We start from the raw sequence: 20303 nt of genomic DNA on the forward strand, positions 1-20303 counted from the left end.
TACACACTGATAGAACACACCTACAACCAGTGTATGACATAAGCCAAAAACCCAGCCAGACATCTGGGCTGGTAACTTCAACAACTTACCAGCCCAGAAGAGATTTAACCAGTCCTTCTTAAATACGAAATAGACAGTACCAGTGGACACTAGGGGTGTCACGATACACCAATCTCACGATACGATACGTATCACGATTTTAAGGTCACGATACGATACGTATCGCGATACATAATTTTCGCGCCTTTTCATAGCATTACCTTACCGGCAACGTACGCGCTCGCTGATTGGTCCATCATAATAGTCTAGCCAATCACAAAACCTGTTAGTTTCCAACCTATTTTTTTTAAGTAAAGCTAGCTACATCTATTTATCGAAGCAGTCTCGTATAATTTTACTATCAAGACTTTGCAGGAGATGGATATAGCATAAAAATTTGAATCGATAAAGTTTTGAAATAGGAATCGATACACGCAAGCATGTATCGCGTATCGTATCGTCAGTAAAAATGTATCGATGCATCGATACATTCGCGTATCGCGACACCCCTAGTGGACACGTTATCTGAATATTTTTTTCACCTGTCCATTGGAATGGTTAGCTGTGAAATTAGACCGTCCGGCAGAAATCTAGCCCGTCTCGGGTGGTCGGACACTGCAACATGTACATACCATTATGTGGACAATGCTCTTCTGGCTACATCCTGGCACTGGCACTGATGGAACACAGCCTGTGCCAGGTGAACAATGTACATGTTACAAGCTGTGAGTGACTTGGGTTTAAAGATCACATTGAAAGGATTCCAGGGATATTGTGGCGTGAAAGGTGAAAGCCCAGAGTGATAAAGATCTGAGGCATCTACCACTTTGGTGAAACTCAGGACCACAGACATGACGCTGAGAAACCCAGAAGAATGAACAGGTAGCCAGGTCTGCAGCTCATGATCATAGGATTCTGTCCTGCCCAAGGTACACAGTGAACAGGCAGCCAGCTCTGGAGCCCACGATCATAGGATTCTGTCCTGCCCAAGGTACACAGTGAACAGGCAGCCAGCTCTGAAGCCCATGCATGATCATAGGATTCTGTCCTGCCCAAGGTAAACAGTGAACAGGCAGGCAGCTCTGGAGCCCATGATCATAGGATTCTGTCCTCCCCAAGGTACACAGTGAACAGGCAGCCTGGTCTGGAGCCCATGCATGATCATAGGATTCTGTCCTGCCCAAGGTACACAGTGAACAGGCAGCCAGCTCTGGAGCCCATGATCATAGGATTCTGTGCTGCCCAAGGTACGCAATGAACAGGCAGCCAGCTCTGGAGCCCACAATCATAGGATTCTGACCTGCCCAAGGTACACAATGAACAGGCAGCCAGCTCTGGAGCCCATGATCATAGGATTCTGTGCTGCCCAAGGTACGCAATGAACACGCAGCCTGGTCTGGAGCCCACGATCATAGGATTCTGTGCTGCCCAAGGTACGCAATGAACAGGCAGCCAGCTCTGGAGCCCACGATCATAGGAGTACACAATGAACAGACAGCCTGGTCTGCAGCCCACGATCATAGGATTCTGTCCTGCCCAAGGTACGCAATGAACAGGCTGCCTGCTCTGGAGCCCATGATCATAGGATTCTGTCCTTCCCAAGGTATGCAATGAACAGGCAGCCAGCTCTGGAGCCCACGATCATAGGATTCTGTCCTGCCCAAGGTACGCAATGAACAGGCAGCCTGGTCTGGAGCCCACGATCATAGGATTCTGTGTCACCCAAGGTACGCAATAAACAGGCAGCCTGGTATGGAGCCCATGATCATGGAATTCTGTCCTGCCCAAGCTAAGCAATTCTGCACAGCTGACTATGGCACCACAGACATCTGGTTCGGCCATGTCGTGTTACAGGAAGTAAAGTGTGAACACAGAGATGTGTCAAGTACAACATCACCAATATCAAGTACAGCATCACCATAGCTGCAGTGAGAACTTGGTAGTTGATTCAGTGTTGAGTTTAATGTGTGTGCCACTTATAGCAGTATTCCAGCAATATCGTGTTGGGTACATCAAAAATTGGCTTCACACATTGTACCCATGTGGGGAATCAAACCCTTGTCTTTTGTTGAGTTTCATGCCCCTTGGAACAAGACAACAGTCATAGCACGTCAGTCTCACTTTAAGATACAGAGAACAAATCGCAAGGTATAGTAAAATGTTTAATTGATGTTTGTTAATGGTAATTCGATGATTCTATTGTTACCCGTATTGGACATTTACTGCTTGGATTTTCCACATCACAACAGATCAACCTTCTTCCTAAAAACATACCAATATCACTTTCATGTAAATATATTATCTGAACAAAGTGTTGCTAAACAAAGATAACAAATATCGAAGATATATCTATTGCAAATAATTCTCATACAGTCAAGCACAGTTGTAAAACTGTGAAGTGTCAAAATTTGATGTGTCAAACTGTGATGTGTCAAACTTGATGTGTCAAACATGGATGTGTCAAACTGTGATGTGTCAAACTTGATGTGTCAAACTGTGATGTGTCAATCAAGACAACTTGATGTGTCAAACTGTGATGTGTCAAACTGTGATGTGTCAAATTTGATGTGTCAAACTTCGATGTGTCAAACTTGATGTGTCATACTTGGATGTATCAAACTTGAATGTGTCAAACTTGGATGTTTCGTCAAACTGTGATGTGTCAAACTGTGATGTGTCAAACTGTGATGTGTCAAACTGTGATGTGTCAAACTGTGATGTGTCAAACTTGATGTGCAAACTCATGGTTATCATGAAGCAAAAGCTGGGCCCCTTGTATTCATTATTTGGTCATTATTTTACAGTTGCGTCAAACCTCGACTAACCGGAAGTATTTATGTTGGACCCTTCAATTTGACACACTGCTTGACTGTATAATAAACTGAACATCACTGAAAACGCATCACCTGTAAATTTTGAAAGATGGTATTAGGATTGTTTTGAGAGTGAAAATGAACGTTGGAAAGGTTGTTAATAACACAAAAGACAATAAATAATGCTGTACAGTAAAGAACGGATTGCCCGAACACATCATGGAACACATCACATGACAACAACAAACATGCTGATTAGAGGTATAAATGACCGTCGGCAAAACAACGTTCTCATTTTAGCTGTACCTCCGCAAGTAAAGTTTATTTTGCAATGCCAAGATTGTCACCAGAGGAACAAGAACAGGCATTGGGCATGTTGCAGGTTGGCACATCAAGCAGGATCATTGCCAGACGATTTGGTTGCCATCATTCCACCATCATAAGACTTGCCAACAGGTACCAATAAACACGAACCACCACGGACCGTCAACGTCCTGGCCAGGCACGTGTTACCACCCCTCGACAAGATCGAGACATTGTTCGTCGCTATATTCGTGATCGTACGTTGCCAGCTGCCAGAACCGCCGACGCTGTCCAAGGCCGACGTGGTTTGATCAGTGCTTCCACCGTCCGACGTCGTGGATTGCAGTGTCGACACCCTTATGTTGGACCCATCCTGACTGATAGACATCGCCGTGAATGCCAACGATGGGCTGAACAGCATCGTTTGTGGTTGTTATGACGTTGGCATGGTGTTGTGTTCTTCAACAAGTCACGTTTTCACTTGCGAAATGCTGACGGGCGTCTACGGGTATGGCGTCGACAGGGAGAACGTTACCATCAGGACTGTGTTGTGCAAGGAGATCGGTGGGGTGGAGACAGCATTATGGTGTTGGGGGGGATTAGTTATCATCACAAAACCGCTCTGGTAGTTTGTTGTGGCAGAGTGAATGCCCTTTACTACCATGACACCATTCTTCAAACAACGTCGTTCCCTTCTTTAACCAACATCAAGATCTGCACACATTCCAGCAGGTCAATGCTCGAGGGCACACTGCACATGTTGCAACACAGTTTCTGGCAAACAACAACATTCCTCCACTTCCATGGCCTGCATTGTCACCAGATTTGTCTCCCATTGAACACTTGTGGGATTACATCGGCCAACACCTCTCACGTCGCCCACAGATCAACAACAATTGGGCAACTTGAAAATGCCTTTCAACAAGAGTTGAATGCATTGCCTCAAAACATTATTCAGAGACTTATCAGTGCAATGAGGAGACGTTGCACAGCTTGTGTTGCTGCTAACACACAAGTAATACACGTTACTGACTTTCCAATTTGACTCCATCTTTCTTTCATGGTCAGCTGAATTAAAACTTCACTGTTTTATTGGATTGGTTCTTGTTTCTTTTCTTTACCAATCATTGGACTACAAAAGTATGTAAAATTTACACCGATTGCTCATTTATGCTCTTGGAAATCCAAACTAATACAGGTGGTGCATTTTCAATGATGTTCAGTATACATGAAGAAAACATGTTCTTAAAAAAAGAGAATTTGCTACATGCATTCCAAAGAATGACATTTCACAGACAAACACTCCATATATTACATTCACAAACTTCACATTTGTAGAGATAACAGGGTAGGGGATTGGGGCAAGGAAAGGATTGGGGCAAGGAAAGGATTGGGGAAAGGAATGGGAAGGGGAGGGTTGGCAGGCTTTTGTAGGGTAATGGTGGATAGAGTACACATTGTATAATTCTTACTCCAACTCACTGATATAATACAAAGAGCATCCCATTGATCCCCAAACCCTTGCACCTACCAGTGTTCTGTAACTACTCTAATGGCAGTTTTTGAACTGAACACAATAATAATTGACTCAAAAAATAGCAATGTCGTCGGTAATATTTCAGATCGTACCTACATCACCCGTTGGCTCAGCAAGCAAGCATTCATTCAATAGACTCACAGTCATTGGTCTCTTTTCTTAAAACTATAACATGATAAACTGAAACATGCCAAGTTACCTTTTTTCACAAATGAGCCCGTCAATTTAGCAAAATATGAAACGGGTCTGAAATGCTCTGCAGTGGATTTCTTGTTCTGAGGAATTCTTTTCCCTTGAATTTTGTCATATCATTATTTATATTTTTTCTCAGGAAATTAACCTCCAGTGAACACTAATAACTTTATTTCTGCCCCTGCATCTTGAATTATGTGATAAAAATGTACACCACCAATTTACACCTAAAGACAGATAACAAAATAATGCTTCCCATATTTGGAAATGTATGTCTTTGCAGATAGTAATCTGGATATGTGTCATTTACCTGATGCAAGGATGTCAGCATCAGCGGCAAGGTTTAGGACTTTTAGACATCAGTTGTGTGGGCTGATGAGAATCAGATTGAAAGAACTTTTTCTATAAACTGGACTTTTTTCTCATAAATTCAGTCTGTTTAACAAAATAATTGACACTCAAAGACTACATATGACTTCTATCTACTCATGTAAACTCTAAATGTACTACAGGCCTGTGGCCTTTTTAAGTACTGAAATCAAGATTGATTGATGACAGAATATCACTCATTAAATATTATGATACAGTGCTATGTTGGCAATAAATGGTCAGAGACATATCACAGTGTAGTTTTATGATCTTGTTCCTCGGTGTAGTTTTATGATCTTGTTCCTCGGTGTAGTTTTATGATCTTGTTCCAGATTTCAGCCCACACAAACTTTGACTGTTAGTGGAGATCACTGTGAGCATCTTTAATCAAATGAGCATAATTGTCTTCCGTAATTTCCACAAACATCTTCCTCTCTCGACTGAACATGAAGCAGTTGCCGGTGTAGATGTCAAACCACATGGCATGGAGCCGCACGTCGTTCCTGTGCAGCTTCTCTCTCAGGAAATCATAACTTGCAATGTTCTGTAGTTGCTGCAGACAGTTCACCTGGAACAGAGGGTCATTTCTACAGAGGGTCATAACTATAGAGAAGACAGTTCACCTGGAACAGAGAGTCATTTCTACAGAGGGTCATAACTATAGACAAGACAGTTCACCTGGAACAGAGGGTCATTTCTACAGAGGGTCATAACTATAGACAAGACAGTTCACCTGTAACAGAGGGTCATTTCTACAGAGGGTCATAACTATAGACAAGACAGTTCACCTGGAACAGAGGGTCATTTCTACAGAGGGTCATAACTATAGACAAGACAGTTCACCTGGAACAGAGGGTCATTTCTACAGAGGGTCATAACTATAGACAAGACAGTTCACCTGGAACAGAGGGTCATTTCTACAGAGGGTCATAACTATAGACAAGACAGTTCACCTGGAACAGAGAGTCATTTCTACAGAGGGTCATAACTATAGACAAGACAGTTCACCTGGAACAGAGGGTCATTTCTACAGAGGGTCATAACTATAGAGAAGACAGTTCACCTGGAACAGAGAGTCATTTCTACAGAGGGTCATAACTATAGACAAGACAGTTCACCTGGAACAGAGGGTCATTTCTACAGAGGGTCATAACTATAGACAAGACAGTTCACCTGTAACAGAGGGTCATTTCTACAGAGGGTCATAACTATAGACAAGACAGTTCACCTGGAACAGAGGGTCATTTCTACAGAGGGTCATAACTATAGAGAAGACAGTTCACCTGTAACAGAGGGTCATTTCTACAGAGGGTCATAACTATAGACAGTTCACCTGGAACAGAGGGTCATATCTACAGAGGGGTGTGTCATAACTATAGACAGTTCACCTGGAACAGAGGGTCATATCTACAGAGGGGTGTGTCATAACTATAGACAGTTCACCTGGAACAGAGGGTCATATCTACAGAGGGGTGGGTCATAACTATAGACAGTTCACCTGGAACAGAGGGTTATATCTACAGAGGGGTGGGTCATAACTATAGACAAGACAGTTCATATAGAACAGAGGGTCATAACTATAGACAGTTCACCTGGAACAGAGGGTCATATCTACAGAGGGGTGTGTCATAACTATAGACAGTTCACCTGGAACAGAGGGTCATATCTACAGAGGGGTGGGTCATAACTATAGACAGTTCACCTGGAACAGAGGGTTATATCTACAGAGGGGTGGGTCATAACTATAGACAAGACAGTTCATATAGAACAGAGGGTCATAACTATAGACATGACAGTTCACCTGGAACAGAGGGTCATATCTACAGAGGGGTGTGTCATAACTATAGACAGTTCACCTGGAACAGAGGGTTATATCTACAGAGGGGTGGGTCATAACTATAGACAAGACAGTTCATATAGAACAGAGGGTCATTTCTACAGAGGGTCATAACTATAGACATGACAGTTCACCTGGAACAGAGGGTCATATCTACAGAGGGGTGTGTCATAACTATAGACAGTTCACCTGGAACAGAGGGTCATATCTACAGAGGGGTGTGTCATAACTATAGACAGTTCACCTGGAACAGAGGGTCATATCTACAGAGGGGTGTGTCATAACTATAGACAGTTCACCTGGAACAGAGGGTTATATCTACAGAGGGGTGGGTCATAACTATAGACAAGACAGTTCATATAGAACAGAGGGTCATTTCTACAGAGGGTCATAACTATAGACAAGACAGTTCACCTGGAACAGAGGGTCATATCTACAGAGGGGTGTGTCAGAACTATAGACAGTTCACCTGGAACAGAGGGTCATATCTACAGAGGGGTGGGTCATAACTATAGACAGTTCACCTGGAACAGAGGGTCATATCTACAGAGGGTCATTTCTACAGAGGGGTGGGTTATAACTATTGACAGGACAGTTAACCTGCAACAGAGGGTCATATCTAAACAGGGGTGGGGCATAACTATAGACAAAACAGTTCACCTGGAACTGAGGGTCATATCTACAGAGGGGGGCGTCATAACTATAGACAAGGGAGTTCACCGGGAACAGAGGGCCATACCTAAAGAGGGGTGTGTCATAACTATAGACAAGGGAGTTCACCTGGAACAGAGTGTCATATCTATACAGGGGTGTGTCATAACTATAGATAAGACAGTTCACCTGGAACAGAGGCACTAGAAGGTCAACAGTTATAGGACCTACCCCAGTGCGTACCCATTCACTGTGTAAACAGACACAATTCATGAACAAATGTTAACTCACTTGCTCAGGGTGAGACCACATGCATCACATGTGCTTCATTGTGGGACAGGTTTGAAGTCCTAGAAACTCTCAGGAGTCAAGCTGCCAGACACAGTCACACATCCAAGGACTCTTCACGACCAATGTTGCTTAACTTCAACTAACTTGTGGCGGAGCTCTATGCACAGTACCAGACACCAATAGCCAACCTACCTGAGAAAATTTGTCCGCCATTGAAAATTTGTTCTCTGGATCAATGTATGCGTCAAAGTTGCTTTTCTCGGTTTCGCCCTGGAATGTCAGAGGTCCGGAGTAGTTGTTTCCTGCTTCCAGCTTTTCAAACTTGGACACTGTGGGCTGGCCGTGCTTCTTGAGCCACATCTGTAGTGGTGTGCCTACTTGGTGGTGACAGTCGTGGCGGAGGCCGTACAGTGCATTCATGGCCTGAAATATCAGGTTCAAGAGTATTACATCGATACTGGTGTGGTGTGGTGTGGTGTGGTGTGCCTATTTGGTGCTGACGGTCGTGGCGGAGGCCGTACAGTGCATTCATGGCCTGAAATATCAGGTTCAAGAGTATTACATCGATACTGGTGTGGTGTGGTGTGGTGTGGTGTGGTGTGGTGTGCCTATTTGGTGCTGACGGTCGTCGGCGGAGGCCGTACAGTGCATTCATGGCCTGAAATATCAGGTTCAAGAGTATTACATCGATACTGGTGTGGTGTGGTGTGGTGTGGTGTGGTGTGGTGTGCCTATTTGGTGCTGACGGTCGTGGCGGAGGCCGTACAGTGCATTCATGGCCTGAAATATCAGGTTCAAGAGTATTACACCGATACTGCTGTGGTGAGGTGTGGTGTGGTGTGGTGTGGTGTGGTGTGGTGTGGTAGTTTGAGTGGGTGTGGCTGAAGTGCCAGTCTGAACTCAGCCTGCTTTTATAATACTATTCTACTGAGATCCACAGTCACAAGTTCTGCAACATATCCACTATAGGTGAGGTGAGGTGAAATTGGGTTTAACGTCGTGCTTGAGAATATTTCGCTCATATGACGACGTGCATGCGTGTGTATGTGTATGTGCGGCTGCTTGTACTAGCCCAGACTTAAGCTGGTTTAATAGTGCTAGCCCATCATGCCGCAGTGAAGCACGAATACCCCACTCAGACACATTATACTGACTCCGAGCCGACCAGTCCTTGTTGTACCCATTAATGCCGAGCGCCAGGCAAGGACCAACAAGTACCATAGTTTGGTATGACGCGGTCGGGGATCGTACCCACGACCTTCCGCTCTCCGGGCGGATGCTCTAACCACTACACCACGGAGGCGGTCATATCCACTATAAGGCAAATATGATACATATCACATATTTTGAGAAACAAATTCAATAACAAGTCAGGAGATGATGTTTTATTCATTAAATTCATTGTAACAATAACAAAATGGATTCTTTGGCATGTTATGTCTACATTTACAATGTTAATTTATTATAACACAGACCAGTGATCACACTAATGTCAAAATAATACAGTCGTGCCCCGTTTATCCGGACAGTTGTGTTTTTCTTGAAATTGTCCGGATAAACAAATTTCCGGATATCTGAACCACGGACCATATGTAAAAAGACATACAAAGAAACGAACATAATAGACCCAAGACGTTTGCATTGTTGCTGTACCTAACATAAACTTCCGGATTAAAGTCACTACCAAAACAACAGGGACGTCTTGCCTTGCCAATCACAACTCAAAATTAACTCAGTGTCACCTTGCTAATTACAGGTAGTTAATGCTCTCACGCTTCAAAGACTGCCGACTTCTTTTATGTTAGGGCACGCAAAGCCACTCGGTAAAATGCGTGTGTAAACATGCTGACAGGTGCTCTGCCATCCAGATATACGAGAAAAAATGCATATAATTTAGCGTTTTGTATGTGAATATGACTGTCCGGATTTCCAGATAAGTGAGTAATTTTACAACATTGTGAATTCGTTTTGAGGAATTTTCGTTCGGAAGGTGAGTTTTCCGGATATCTGAGGTTCGGATAAACGGGGCACGACTGTATATCTGTTGGCTGATATCCTGCCAGGATTGGATATATTCCACTTTGCAGATCGTGTTTTGATAAACAACTAATTTAATGTAAAACCACTCCTGAATATTCAATACTGGTGATCACAAATAACAAATTCATGAAGGTGGTTCGATTCACAGAACATGCAAGAGACTCACAACAGCCCTGCTTGCCACTGTTTGAAATGGACACCCCACTAATACACAGTAAACTCCAGACTGACCGGTTCTTGTTTCATCCTCTTAATGCTGGGCACCAGTCAGGGTAACAACAAGTACCATATCAAGTTGTTGCTTAAATACAGGGGTGGAAATAACCCATTGCCTGACGTGCGAGTCCAGTGTTTTTTTCTGTCGGGCAAGCATATTTGTATATCACACTGTACCGGTGTCCAGTTGACTTTCCAATGTTAATTATGTTGTTTATTTAAAAACTCAACAAGAAAATCAGCCAGTATAGTGGAAAAATAATCAGGGCAAGTGATTTTACTTGTGCCACTGTACCGGAGTACACTAGCAATTTTAAAGTTATTTCCAGCCCTGAAATACTGTGTGGTAGGATGTGCTTTCTTGGCAGGTGCCCTATCTACTGGACCATCGAGATGGTTCGGGACCTTAATGTCCACAAAACTATATACCTTCACTGAGCAATTTTATGAATGCCATTCTGTTGTTTGTTAATAAGTTTAACTGGAAAATGAAATCCTAATGATCTGATGATATGATAATAAAGAGCTTCTTAAACTGCGCACTTGATGATATGATAACATCATCAAGTGCGCAGTTTAAGAAGCTCTTTAAGGAGCCTTCAGTGCAGACTGAAACATCTATGATTGGTTGTTTTTTTGTAAAACATTTTGTGTTTTTTTGTAAATGTAAATCCATCCAGTAATTAAAACCAACCACATTTTTAAATATTTAGAGCTACAATTTTTAATGTTATGACTTATGCTGAACGTGATCACATATTTTCAAGCTGGTGACATTTTAGGCCAAACTGGAGGTGGTCTGTTTAGCTTGCTGTATGTTGAACAGGAAATGGTCAAGGTACTCATTTATTTTCTTTCTATTCCTGCTTGAAGGCTAGACTAAGCACACATGTACATGTAATTGCGAAAAATCACTTCCACCTTTATGCCAATCATTTTTTAAGTGAAACAACATTTGTGTATATTTTCAGCTGGAATCTTCAAATAATGAAGAAATATGTTATATATATTTTACCCAATATACTGGACCACAGAAAACGTATTGTATTACCAACAGTGTAAAGGCATATTGCATTATGCCTGTATACTGGTCATAATTTTAATTTTCCAGATCTGGTCAGTAAGTCAAATATATTATCACAAGGACCTCGTTCTACAAAGTGATCCAAACACAAAGATGCTCTTATACTTTAACATTGGTTTTCTATAGTTGTAGCGTTTAGAGCACTTTGAGGAATGGGGCCGGCAGAATAGACATGTGTTCTCTAAGACACCCACCTTGCAGTCGGAGTGTCCACACACCACCACATGCTCAACAAAGTGATTGGAGCATTAAGCTGCTCTTATACATTGATTTCCGATAGCCCTGCGCTAAGAGCACTTTGTGGAATGTGGCCCGGCATAGTAGGCATGTGTTCGCTAAGACACTCACCTTGCAGTCAGAGGGTCCACATACCACCACATGCTCCACAAAGTGATTATAGCACTAAGATTCCCTGATACATTGATTTCCGATAGCCCTGCGCTAAGACTAGAGCACTTTGTGGAATGTGGCCCGGTGGAGTAAATGTGTGTTCACTAAGACACCCACCTTGCAGTCAGAGTGTCCACACACCACCACATGCTCCACAAAATGATCGGAGCACTAAGATTCTCGTATACATTGATTTCCGATAGCCCTGCGCTAAGAGCACTTTGTGGAATGTGCCCCGGCATAGTAGGCATGTGTTCGCTAAGACACTCACCTTGCAGTCGGAGTGTCCACACACCACCACATGCTCCACAAAGTGATTGTAGGACTAAGATTCTCTGATACATTGATTTCCAATAGCCCTGCGCTAAGACTACAGCACTTTGTGGAATGTGGCCTGGCATATGTGTTCGCTAAGACACTCACCTTGCAGTCGGAGTGTCCACACACACCACATGCTCCACAAGGTGATTGTAGCACCAAGATTCTCTGATACATTGATTCCCGATAGCCCTGCGCTAAGACTAGAGCACTTCGTGGAATGTGGCCTGGTGGAGTAAATGTGTGTTCACTAAGACACTCACCTTGCAGTCGGAGTGTCCACACACCACCACATGCTCCACAAAGTGATTGTAGCACTAAGATTCTCTGATACATTGATTCCCGATAGCCCTGCGCTAAGACTAGAGCACTTTGTGGAATGTGCCCCGGCATATGTGTTCGCTAAGACACTCACCTTGCAGTCGGAGTGTCCACACACCACCACATGCTCCACAAAGTGATTGTAGCACTAAGATTCTCTGATACATTGATTCCCGATAGCCTTGCGCTAAGACTAGAGCACTTTGTGGAATGTGCCCCGGCATATGTGTTCGCTAAGACACTCACCTTGCAGTCGGAGTGTCCACACACCACCACATGTTTAATGTTGTTGATGATGCAGCCTAGCTCCAGCGCACCGGGTTCTGTTGTGACAGACTCGTAGCTGAAGTGCTTGGCATTCGGGATGAGGTTCCCAGCGTTACGGATGAAGAAGTTGTCCCCAACATGGCTGGTGGTGAACCTCGATGCCAGCACTCGGCTGTCCATGCAGGTAAAGAACACCGAGCTGGGCTGAAAATGAAGAGACATATGTGACTCTAATACATACAATCATGGGATTAAAAGATCTCATGTCTTAAACAATTCGGTCGCTATACGATGCATACAGCTTTGTGCAAATTTACGTCATATTGTGTGGAAATTGCTTCACCTCAAATTTCAGAGCAGGTTACAGCTGTAGAATCATGTTTGTAGCTATTGCTGGCTAAAATGATCAATAATTGGAAATATTGTCGATAGGATAAGTTAATAATGATTATCAATAAGGAAATTGTGGTATCGATAATATCTTACATTACCTTTTGTCATAGATAAACATCATAACTTTCTACAATATACAAATATAGGTCTTTCTTCATGGTCTGCTTTTAGATTATGTTCAAGACCCTATTTTGGTAATAATCTATGCAAAAACATGCTACAATTAAAGAACCACTAAACTTTGTTTTTGTTACTCTTTTAACCATTACATATGAAAGATTTGTGGTTAGTCTTATGCGGAACACCAAATTTATTCTTTAAAACTTGTGGTTAATTAATACCGGCGATTAAAAGTGGCCAAAAATTAAGCCTGCTTCCCTCTCGCCCGCCTTGAAACCACAGACAGGTTCACGTAACTCTGTCGCCAGAGCACTGCAGTGGCGTCATATGAGGAGCGATTTTCAGTTAGTTGTATAGAAAGTGTGTAGTGTATGCGCTCATCATTTTGATGATTTCTCGACATGAGCGGCGACATGCGAATCGTTGCTTTGTCGTCAATTGCTCCTAGGGTCGGGTGATGGTGTCACCATGCACAGATTTCCACAGGACCCGCAGTTAGGTGCTAAATGGGTTATGTTTGTGAGTCGCGAAGCGGCGTTGTGGAAGCCTGAAGCGATATCTTACTTGTGTTCAGATCGGCTTCACGGAAGTTAAAGAATCAAAACTACTTACTAGTTATAGTAAAATATGTATATGATTGATGACCATAAAGATTTTCCATAACACAACTTGTAACATAGCGATTTCTTCCTCGGAAGTGAGGTTGTGGTCGAAGTAACAATAATATTGTAAGTAGTATTATATTGACACCCACCTGGCTGCCAGGAGAGAAATTGTTATGTTATCGCTATGTCATGCAAAATCCTATTGGCCATCAATAAAATACATATTTTACTACCAGTAGAAAGTAGTTTTGATTTTGTAACTTCGGTGAAAACAAACCTAAATAGCATTTATCCACAGACTGGCGGATGTTCCCGACAGAGCGCCGCCATTTTGAAAATCGTAAAGTCTGTTAGAATTAATGAGATTATAGTTTGTTTTCATCAAGTTAGAAAATCAAAACTACTTTCTACTAAATAGTTAAATATGTATTGGAATCATAACCAAAAGGATTTTGCATGACACAACTTATAACATAGCGATTTCTTCCACGAGAAGCGAGGTGGGGTCGAAGTCACAATACTGCGATAAATTTCTTGCTACATTCACATGGTTAATGTCCACTCACCAGTATGTAGATACTAGTCAGTAATGCGTCTTTATATTTGGTCTTATAATCCTAATTAGTTTATTATCATACTTTTATGCATTTTGAAACTAAATAAAAAGCTGGCGATCTGCTGATACTTATAGTGAATTTATAACAGAACTGTAATATCTAGACATTTTATAGTTTGCCAATGTGAATCATAATTAGCACACACACCCTAGTGTATGTTGTCTGTCTCATTACACTTCTTGGCGAAAACAATGATTCTGTTGAATGCTACGACAAATGAATAAAAACAAAATGCAAATATTAAAATTAAAACAGATTAAAGTTATAGGAACAATATCAGGCCATTACCTTGTTTGAGGAATGTATCCATCAATATCCACAAAACTGTTCCAAATGATGTGTCTTTTAACAGTTTAATATCACGAAAAAGTGATAAATCTTTTCAGGTATTGGTGTATAGTCTCATTGGTCACCCAAGATAGCACACCTGGCAACTAATTGCATAATGTCCGCCTTTCATTAAAACAGTAATTTAGTTAGCCAATAATGGGCAATCAATCAATGTATTGCGGTTAATCCTTTGAAGAAGGGCGTTGTTTTTCACATGAACACCGACCACGGCAGAGTGTATTCAGTATAGATTAGTAAATCTACATACATAAACACTACCTTTTGACAATTCCGGCTGTGTAAGATAAAAGTAATTAATCAATCAGCGTGTTATCGGTTAATCCTTTGATCGATGTTTATAATGTTGAATATTTACTCCAGACACAAGAAATGCCAAATGGGAACCTTTGTCGGGTAATCTAAGTGTGTTACCACTAATTATACCTGTTATAAATTCATTAACTGACCATCAAGTGAATGATGACAAATAACATGTGTAGGTTTATACCACCTAACACGGGTTACAACAAGGGAGTATTAATTGCTGTATTGCATGTGAAAACTTATGGGCCGACACTGTTTTGAGAATACAAACAGATTTTTACATGACATGATTAAATATCGAGGTAAAAAAACACAGAAATGGGATCAATTTGGATCAGTCATTATACAAATAGGGCCTAACGACACCAATCAATTGTGACAGAAGCGTCTATGAAAACAAGTTGTAACTTCGGAAACTAGGCAAAGCAGGAGACAAAATTAAATGACAGTAGATTGTGAGAACATATAGCTTTCATTTTCCACAACAATTGTCACGATTTCAGGTTTATACAAGCCTGTAAACAAGATAATTTACCCCTAAAATGTAGATGAATTCTGCATCGGCCCTCAAAGCTATTCCTCATATGGCGTCACAGAGTCGGCAGCTCTGATTGGTTGAAATTTCGTTCGTGGTGAGAATTGTGCACTGTTGTCAAAAGGTCGATTTAAGTCAATTAAAGGTCGAAATGAGTAGTTTTAATGGCGGGGTTTCATTTATAACGATGCCAGTTAGTGATTTATGTATTTTTACCCCTAGGGTTTATGTGACCTTTAGTTTCCAATGAAACACACGTAGAAGCTCAATCAATTCTGTTGAGCTGCTTTTGTGGAGAAGTGGATAGACTTCACCCCCTACAACACTATATTCAGAGAGAAATTCAACAAAATTTATCTAAGTTCAAACGGCATTAAAATTGGAAAAATAAATAAAATACAAAATCAAAATATGAGATGCACGCCTTTAGAGTCCCTTTAAAGCACATGTGTAATCTAAATGAATTCCATAAAGTAGTTTTTGAGGAGAAGTGGATAACGTACACCCCCTGTTGGATGGAACGAACACTGGCTGAATAGAACAAAATTCAACTAAGTTCAAACATCTGTAAAAGTGACAAAATTAAGAAATTGCATAAAAAATTATGAAATGCACACCTTTAGAGTCCCTACAATTCTGTTGAGCAGTTTTTGTGGAGAAGTGGATAGACTTCATCCCCTATTACACTATCATCATAGAGAAATTCAGCAAAATGTACCTAAGTTCAAATGTCTCTAAACTTACAAAAAAACAATAAAATAAAAAAAACAAAATATGAGATGCACACCATTAGAGTCCCAAGAAAGCCCATGTATAAGTTCATTGAATTCCACAGAGCGGTTATGGTGGAGAAGTGGATAGAATACATTCCCTGTTTCGTACGGACGGACACCGAGGGTAACCCTATATCATATGCTTATATTATATGATACTTATGTAGAAATGAGATGAACAGAATTTAAAACAAAATAAACAGATTTACAGAAGTAATCTAGTTTACATGGTAACCACTACTGCAGGAAAATCATGTACAACGATTATAATCATTAATTGTTTGGTTCATACATTCTTTAAGGAGGAGTTCATTCAGTTACTTATGAATGGCTCAGTCACTGCTTAATGTTTTAGTCAGGTTTTCACTGCTGCAGCACCTTGAATCAAGACAATATGTTTCTGTTCTATGCAGTCCTCTGTGGCCTGGGTTTAGAACCCCCAACCAAATAAGAGCACATGAAATCAAACATATTTGTATCTTTGTATTCTAAACCATGATGTTGCAATATTGTTGTAAAAATGTATTACACTGACTCTCTTGGTTGTGTTCCCATAGGGACAGTGGTCAAACTGGCCTCACATTTGTAAGGCTTCAGTGCAGTGTTTGTTAACATTGTAATGTAAACAGAAACTAACAAATTCGTTTCAATGGGTGATTATAGGGGGGCTTGCCCCTTACTTTTACTTTACTGGGAGGGTATTTTTCTTGGGTTTTTATCTTTCCTTTCCTCATTGCTGATGCTGTCAATGTTATTCTACCAAGCATTATTCACATGTCAATGTAAGTATTTGCAATTACTCATAAACACGATAAACACATGCATGCTGGTGTTTGGTGTAAACCAAACGTGGCGGTGACCGTGACATGGTTACTGGCAGCAACTATTACCCAATCATTATCAGTGACGCGACGTATTGAACATGTTATTCTCAAGGGCCCCGTAGCGCAATCAGTAGAGAGCGTGTCACCGGTTCGAGTCCTGTTGTGTAAGGTTCATTTGCAAAAGTTTCTTCACATTGAAGGAGTATGTGAAGGATGGTCACGTGACTTGTAATGTCATTCGCAGTAGGATGATACATCTGTACAAGTCATGGTGGGGGATTCTAAAGGTGCTCCAATTTAAAAAATATAATAACACAGACCACATATTATAATACACACTTCTGGCTGCACACGAGGAAAGCCATTCTCGACTATTGGAAAGATTTCCGCACCCCAGGTTTTTTCATTAGTATTAGTGAGTTCGTATCCACTCCGATGCATACTAACACTAACCTAACCCTAACCATAATTTAAACACAACCCAACCCAAACCCTACCCTTAATTCTTATTTACACTACAACACCAATTTTACATTTTGACATTTCAAGTGGGGGTTACGGACGAGGCTAGAATGCACTTTACCGGGCACAGCCCTTCCTGCTCCCTTAAAGATCCTTAGGGTTAGGGTTTAGGGTTAGGGTATTACACCCTTTACGATCCTTAGGGTTAGGGTTTAGGGTTAGGGTATGCCACCCTTTACGATCCTTAGGGAACCCCAGCAACGCTAATTAATCTGAAAAAGTGCGCCCGGTAAAGTGCAGTACTCCCACGGGCGGAACTCTTACCCAACTGTTACCCTTGATGCAAGCAGGTAATAAATCAACGACTTGATACTATCAACATGATCAATGCGTGGACTTTGGTCAGGAATAAATGCGACATTCATTGTGCAGCATTGTCCCCGGGAACTACCACTGTTCCGAAAACCCATGCACATACCAGTATTGCGGTATATTCGATTTCTTTCGTGATATTTGTGATTGCGATCACATGATTAACGTGTTATTTGGAGGGATTTTACTGGAGCATCAGCTGTTTAGTAGTGTTTACATCATCACAACAAATACACACCTGTGGGTCCGCTTTCACCCTCAGAAACTCTTCTACCATGAAAGGTCGATCAAATCTTCTAAAATGCAAAATTCCCTTGATTATTTTATCAATGCCAGGCATATTCACTGTAGTGGAAAGCGAAGGTAATGAAAACAAGAGGTGCAAGCAATGGTCAGCGATCACAACGGAAGTAGAATACTTTTCGTTTCACTAACGCAAGAGTACTTCCTAAAGGGAGATAATGAGGGAAACTCATCAGATTATTTTATTACGCTTCTAGAGCGAAATACCAAATGCATTTTCACGAAGTGAACTGAAATCCTGAGGTGTGAAAGATCCCTATGTAAATAAAGTTGCTCTAGTGCTTATTTCTGAGTTGCTTCCAGAAAAAACGAGTACATTTAATGTCAACGGAAATTTAGGCAAGGCCACACGCCTTTATTCTCACAGGTGTTACCAGGCAAGAGGATAAATGTTTGCGTATGAATGCGCGTCACTTCTTGGAAATAGTGTTACTATGTTATGGAGGTAGGCCAGAATATTAGTTCATATTTTCTCATTTTCTAACTTTACCCTCATTCCATATATGCATAATATATAAAAGGAGCTAGCATGATCATGCCTTTAGTTTTGTTTTATTTAAGGATATTGCTAAAAGATATAAGATACCACATTAACTTGCAAATCGTCAGACAAAAATCGGTCCAAAGATCTTTATAAGCACAGGATTTCAATAAGAAGGGATATTCGTCTTCTAACAAGACACTCTCGTAGAGATACATCAATATTTTGTCACCTTCCTTCGTTATTCTTCTTTCTTGTACCGTTCACGTCAGATCCTTCATCAGTTAATAATTCTCGGGCAACACTTCAGCTCACATTTATGTAGATCGATACTCATGCTGTTGATCACTGGATTGTCCGGACCAGACTCGATTATTTACAGACCTCCACCATATAGCTGGAATATTGCTGAGTGCGGCGTAAAACAACAAACCAACCGAGTCACTAACTTCAGCTCAAGAATAGATTCTTCTAACAAGTTTCTAGCGTGTGATCTTGAATTGCCCACGCAAACGTACGACACACTACCAGTAAATACTGAATTGTGAAATAATCAAGAACTGCGTTTCGTGTCCTAAATGTTATTTATCTTCAATACACACTTTAACATTTTGCCTTCCCTCTACCTGATATTGCAGTTCTATGACCTAGTCGCACATATCATAAATAAAACCTTTTTATTGTTGTGTAGGTGATATATGCAAATGATTTGATATGGTATTTACATTAAGTATTTCGAATAACAGTAAACTACGCCCACAACTCAAAGCGACCTTTAAATTTAGTTCGCTAGAACAGTAGTTATACGTATTTCGACCAGCATATACAGCAAGTCTCGGGGGCCAAAAAGTTCGTTATAAACGTGTTCGTTATAACCGTAGTAAGATGCATAACCTGGCATCTTTTGTTATCACGAGCCTTTGGTTTAGGTTTGTTTGTTGTTTAACGCCGCACTCAGCAATATTCCAGCTCTGTGCGGTGGTCTGTAAATAATAGAGTGTGGACCCGGGTTCGATTCCCCACTTGGGTAAAATGTGTGAAGCCCGTTTCAGGTGTCCCCCGCCGTGATGCTGCTGGAATCACAGGGCGTGTCACGCTTAGAAACAGCGTTAGAAAGACATATAGGTATATAGACCCTACCCTAGTACTATATTACTAGGGTAGGGTCTATATACCTATATGTCTTTCTAACGCTGTTTCTAAGCGTGACACGCCCATGTGGCTGGAATATTGCTAAAAGCGGTGTAAAACTAATTTAAAACTAGAGTGTGGACCAGGCAATCCAGTGATCAACAGCATGAGCATCGAGCTACTTAACTGGGATACGATGACATGTGTCAACCAATTCAGCGAGGCTGACCACCCGATCCTGTTAGTCGCCTCTTACAAGCGTGGGTTGTCTGTCATGCAGACCCTGAAGCAAACATCCAAGAAAGTCCATGCAAATCTCGAAACTCTCTGGGCTTCTTTCATTTGATATTTTATTAATTTTAAAA

At 41.4% G+C, this 20303-nt stretch overlaps 1 protein-coding gene across 1 annotated transcript; it reads right to left on the bottom strand.

Annotated features, from left to right (window-relative positions):
* Positions 1-5441: 5441 nt before the first annotated feature.
* On the bottom strand, positions 5442-18432 carry LOC124258454 (beta carbonic anhydrase 1-like). The gene is made up of 4 exons (XM_046692559.1): positions 18262-18432; positions 12648-12872; positions 8225-8455; positions 5442-5821 (listed from the first exon to the last, which is right to left on the bottom strand). Exons 1-4 carry the CDS (start codon positions 18361-18363, stop codon positions 5612-5614), a joined length of 768 nt encoding a protein of 255 aa, XP_046548515.1. The 5' UTR covers positions 18364-18432; the 3' UTR covers positions 5442-5611.
* Positions 18433-20303: the final 1871 nt, after the last annotated feature.

This window comes from Haliotis rubra, unplaced genomic scaffold (genome assembly GCF_003918875.1).
Source record: "Haliotis rubra isolate DU_JTF1 unplaced genomic scaffold, ASM391887v1 Scf1173, whole genome shotgun sequence".
In the NCBI taxonomy this organism is placed as follows: Eukaryota; Metazoa; Mollusca; class Gastropoda; order Lepetellida; family Haliotidae; genus Haliotis; species Haliotis rubra.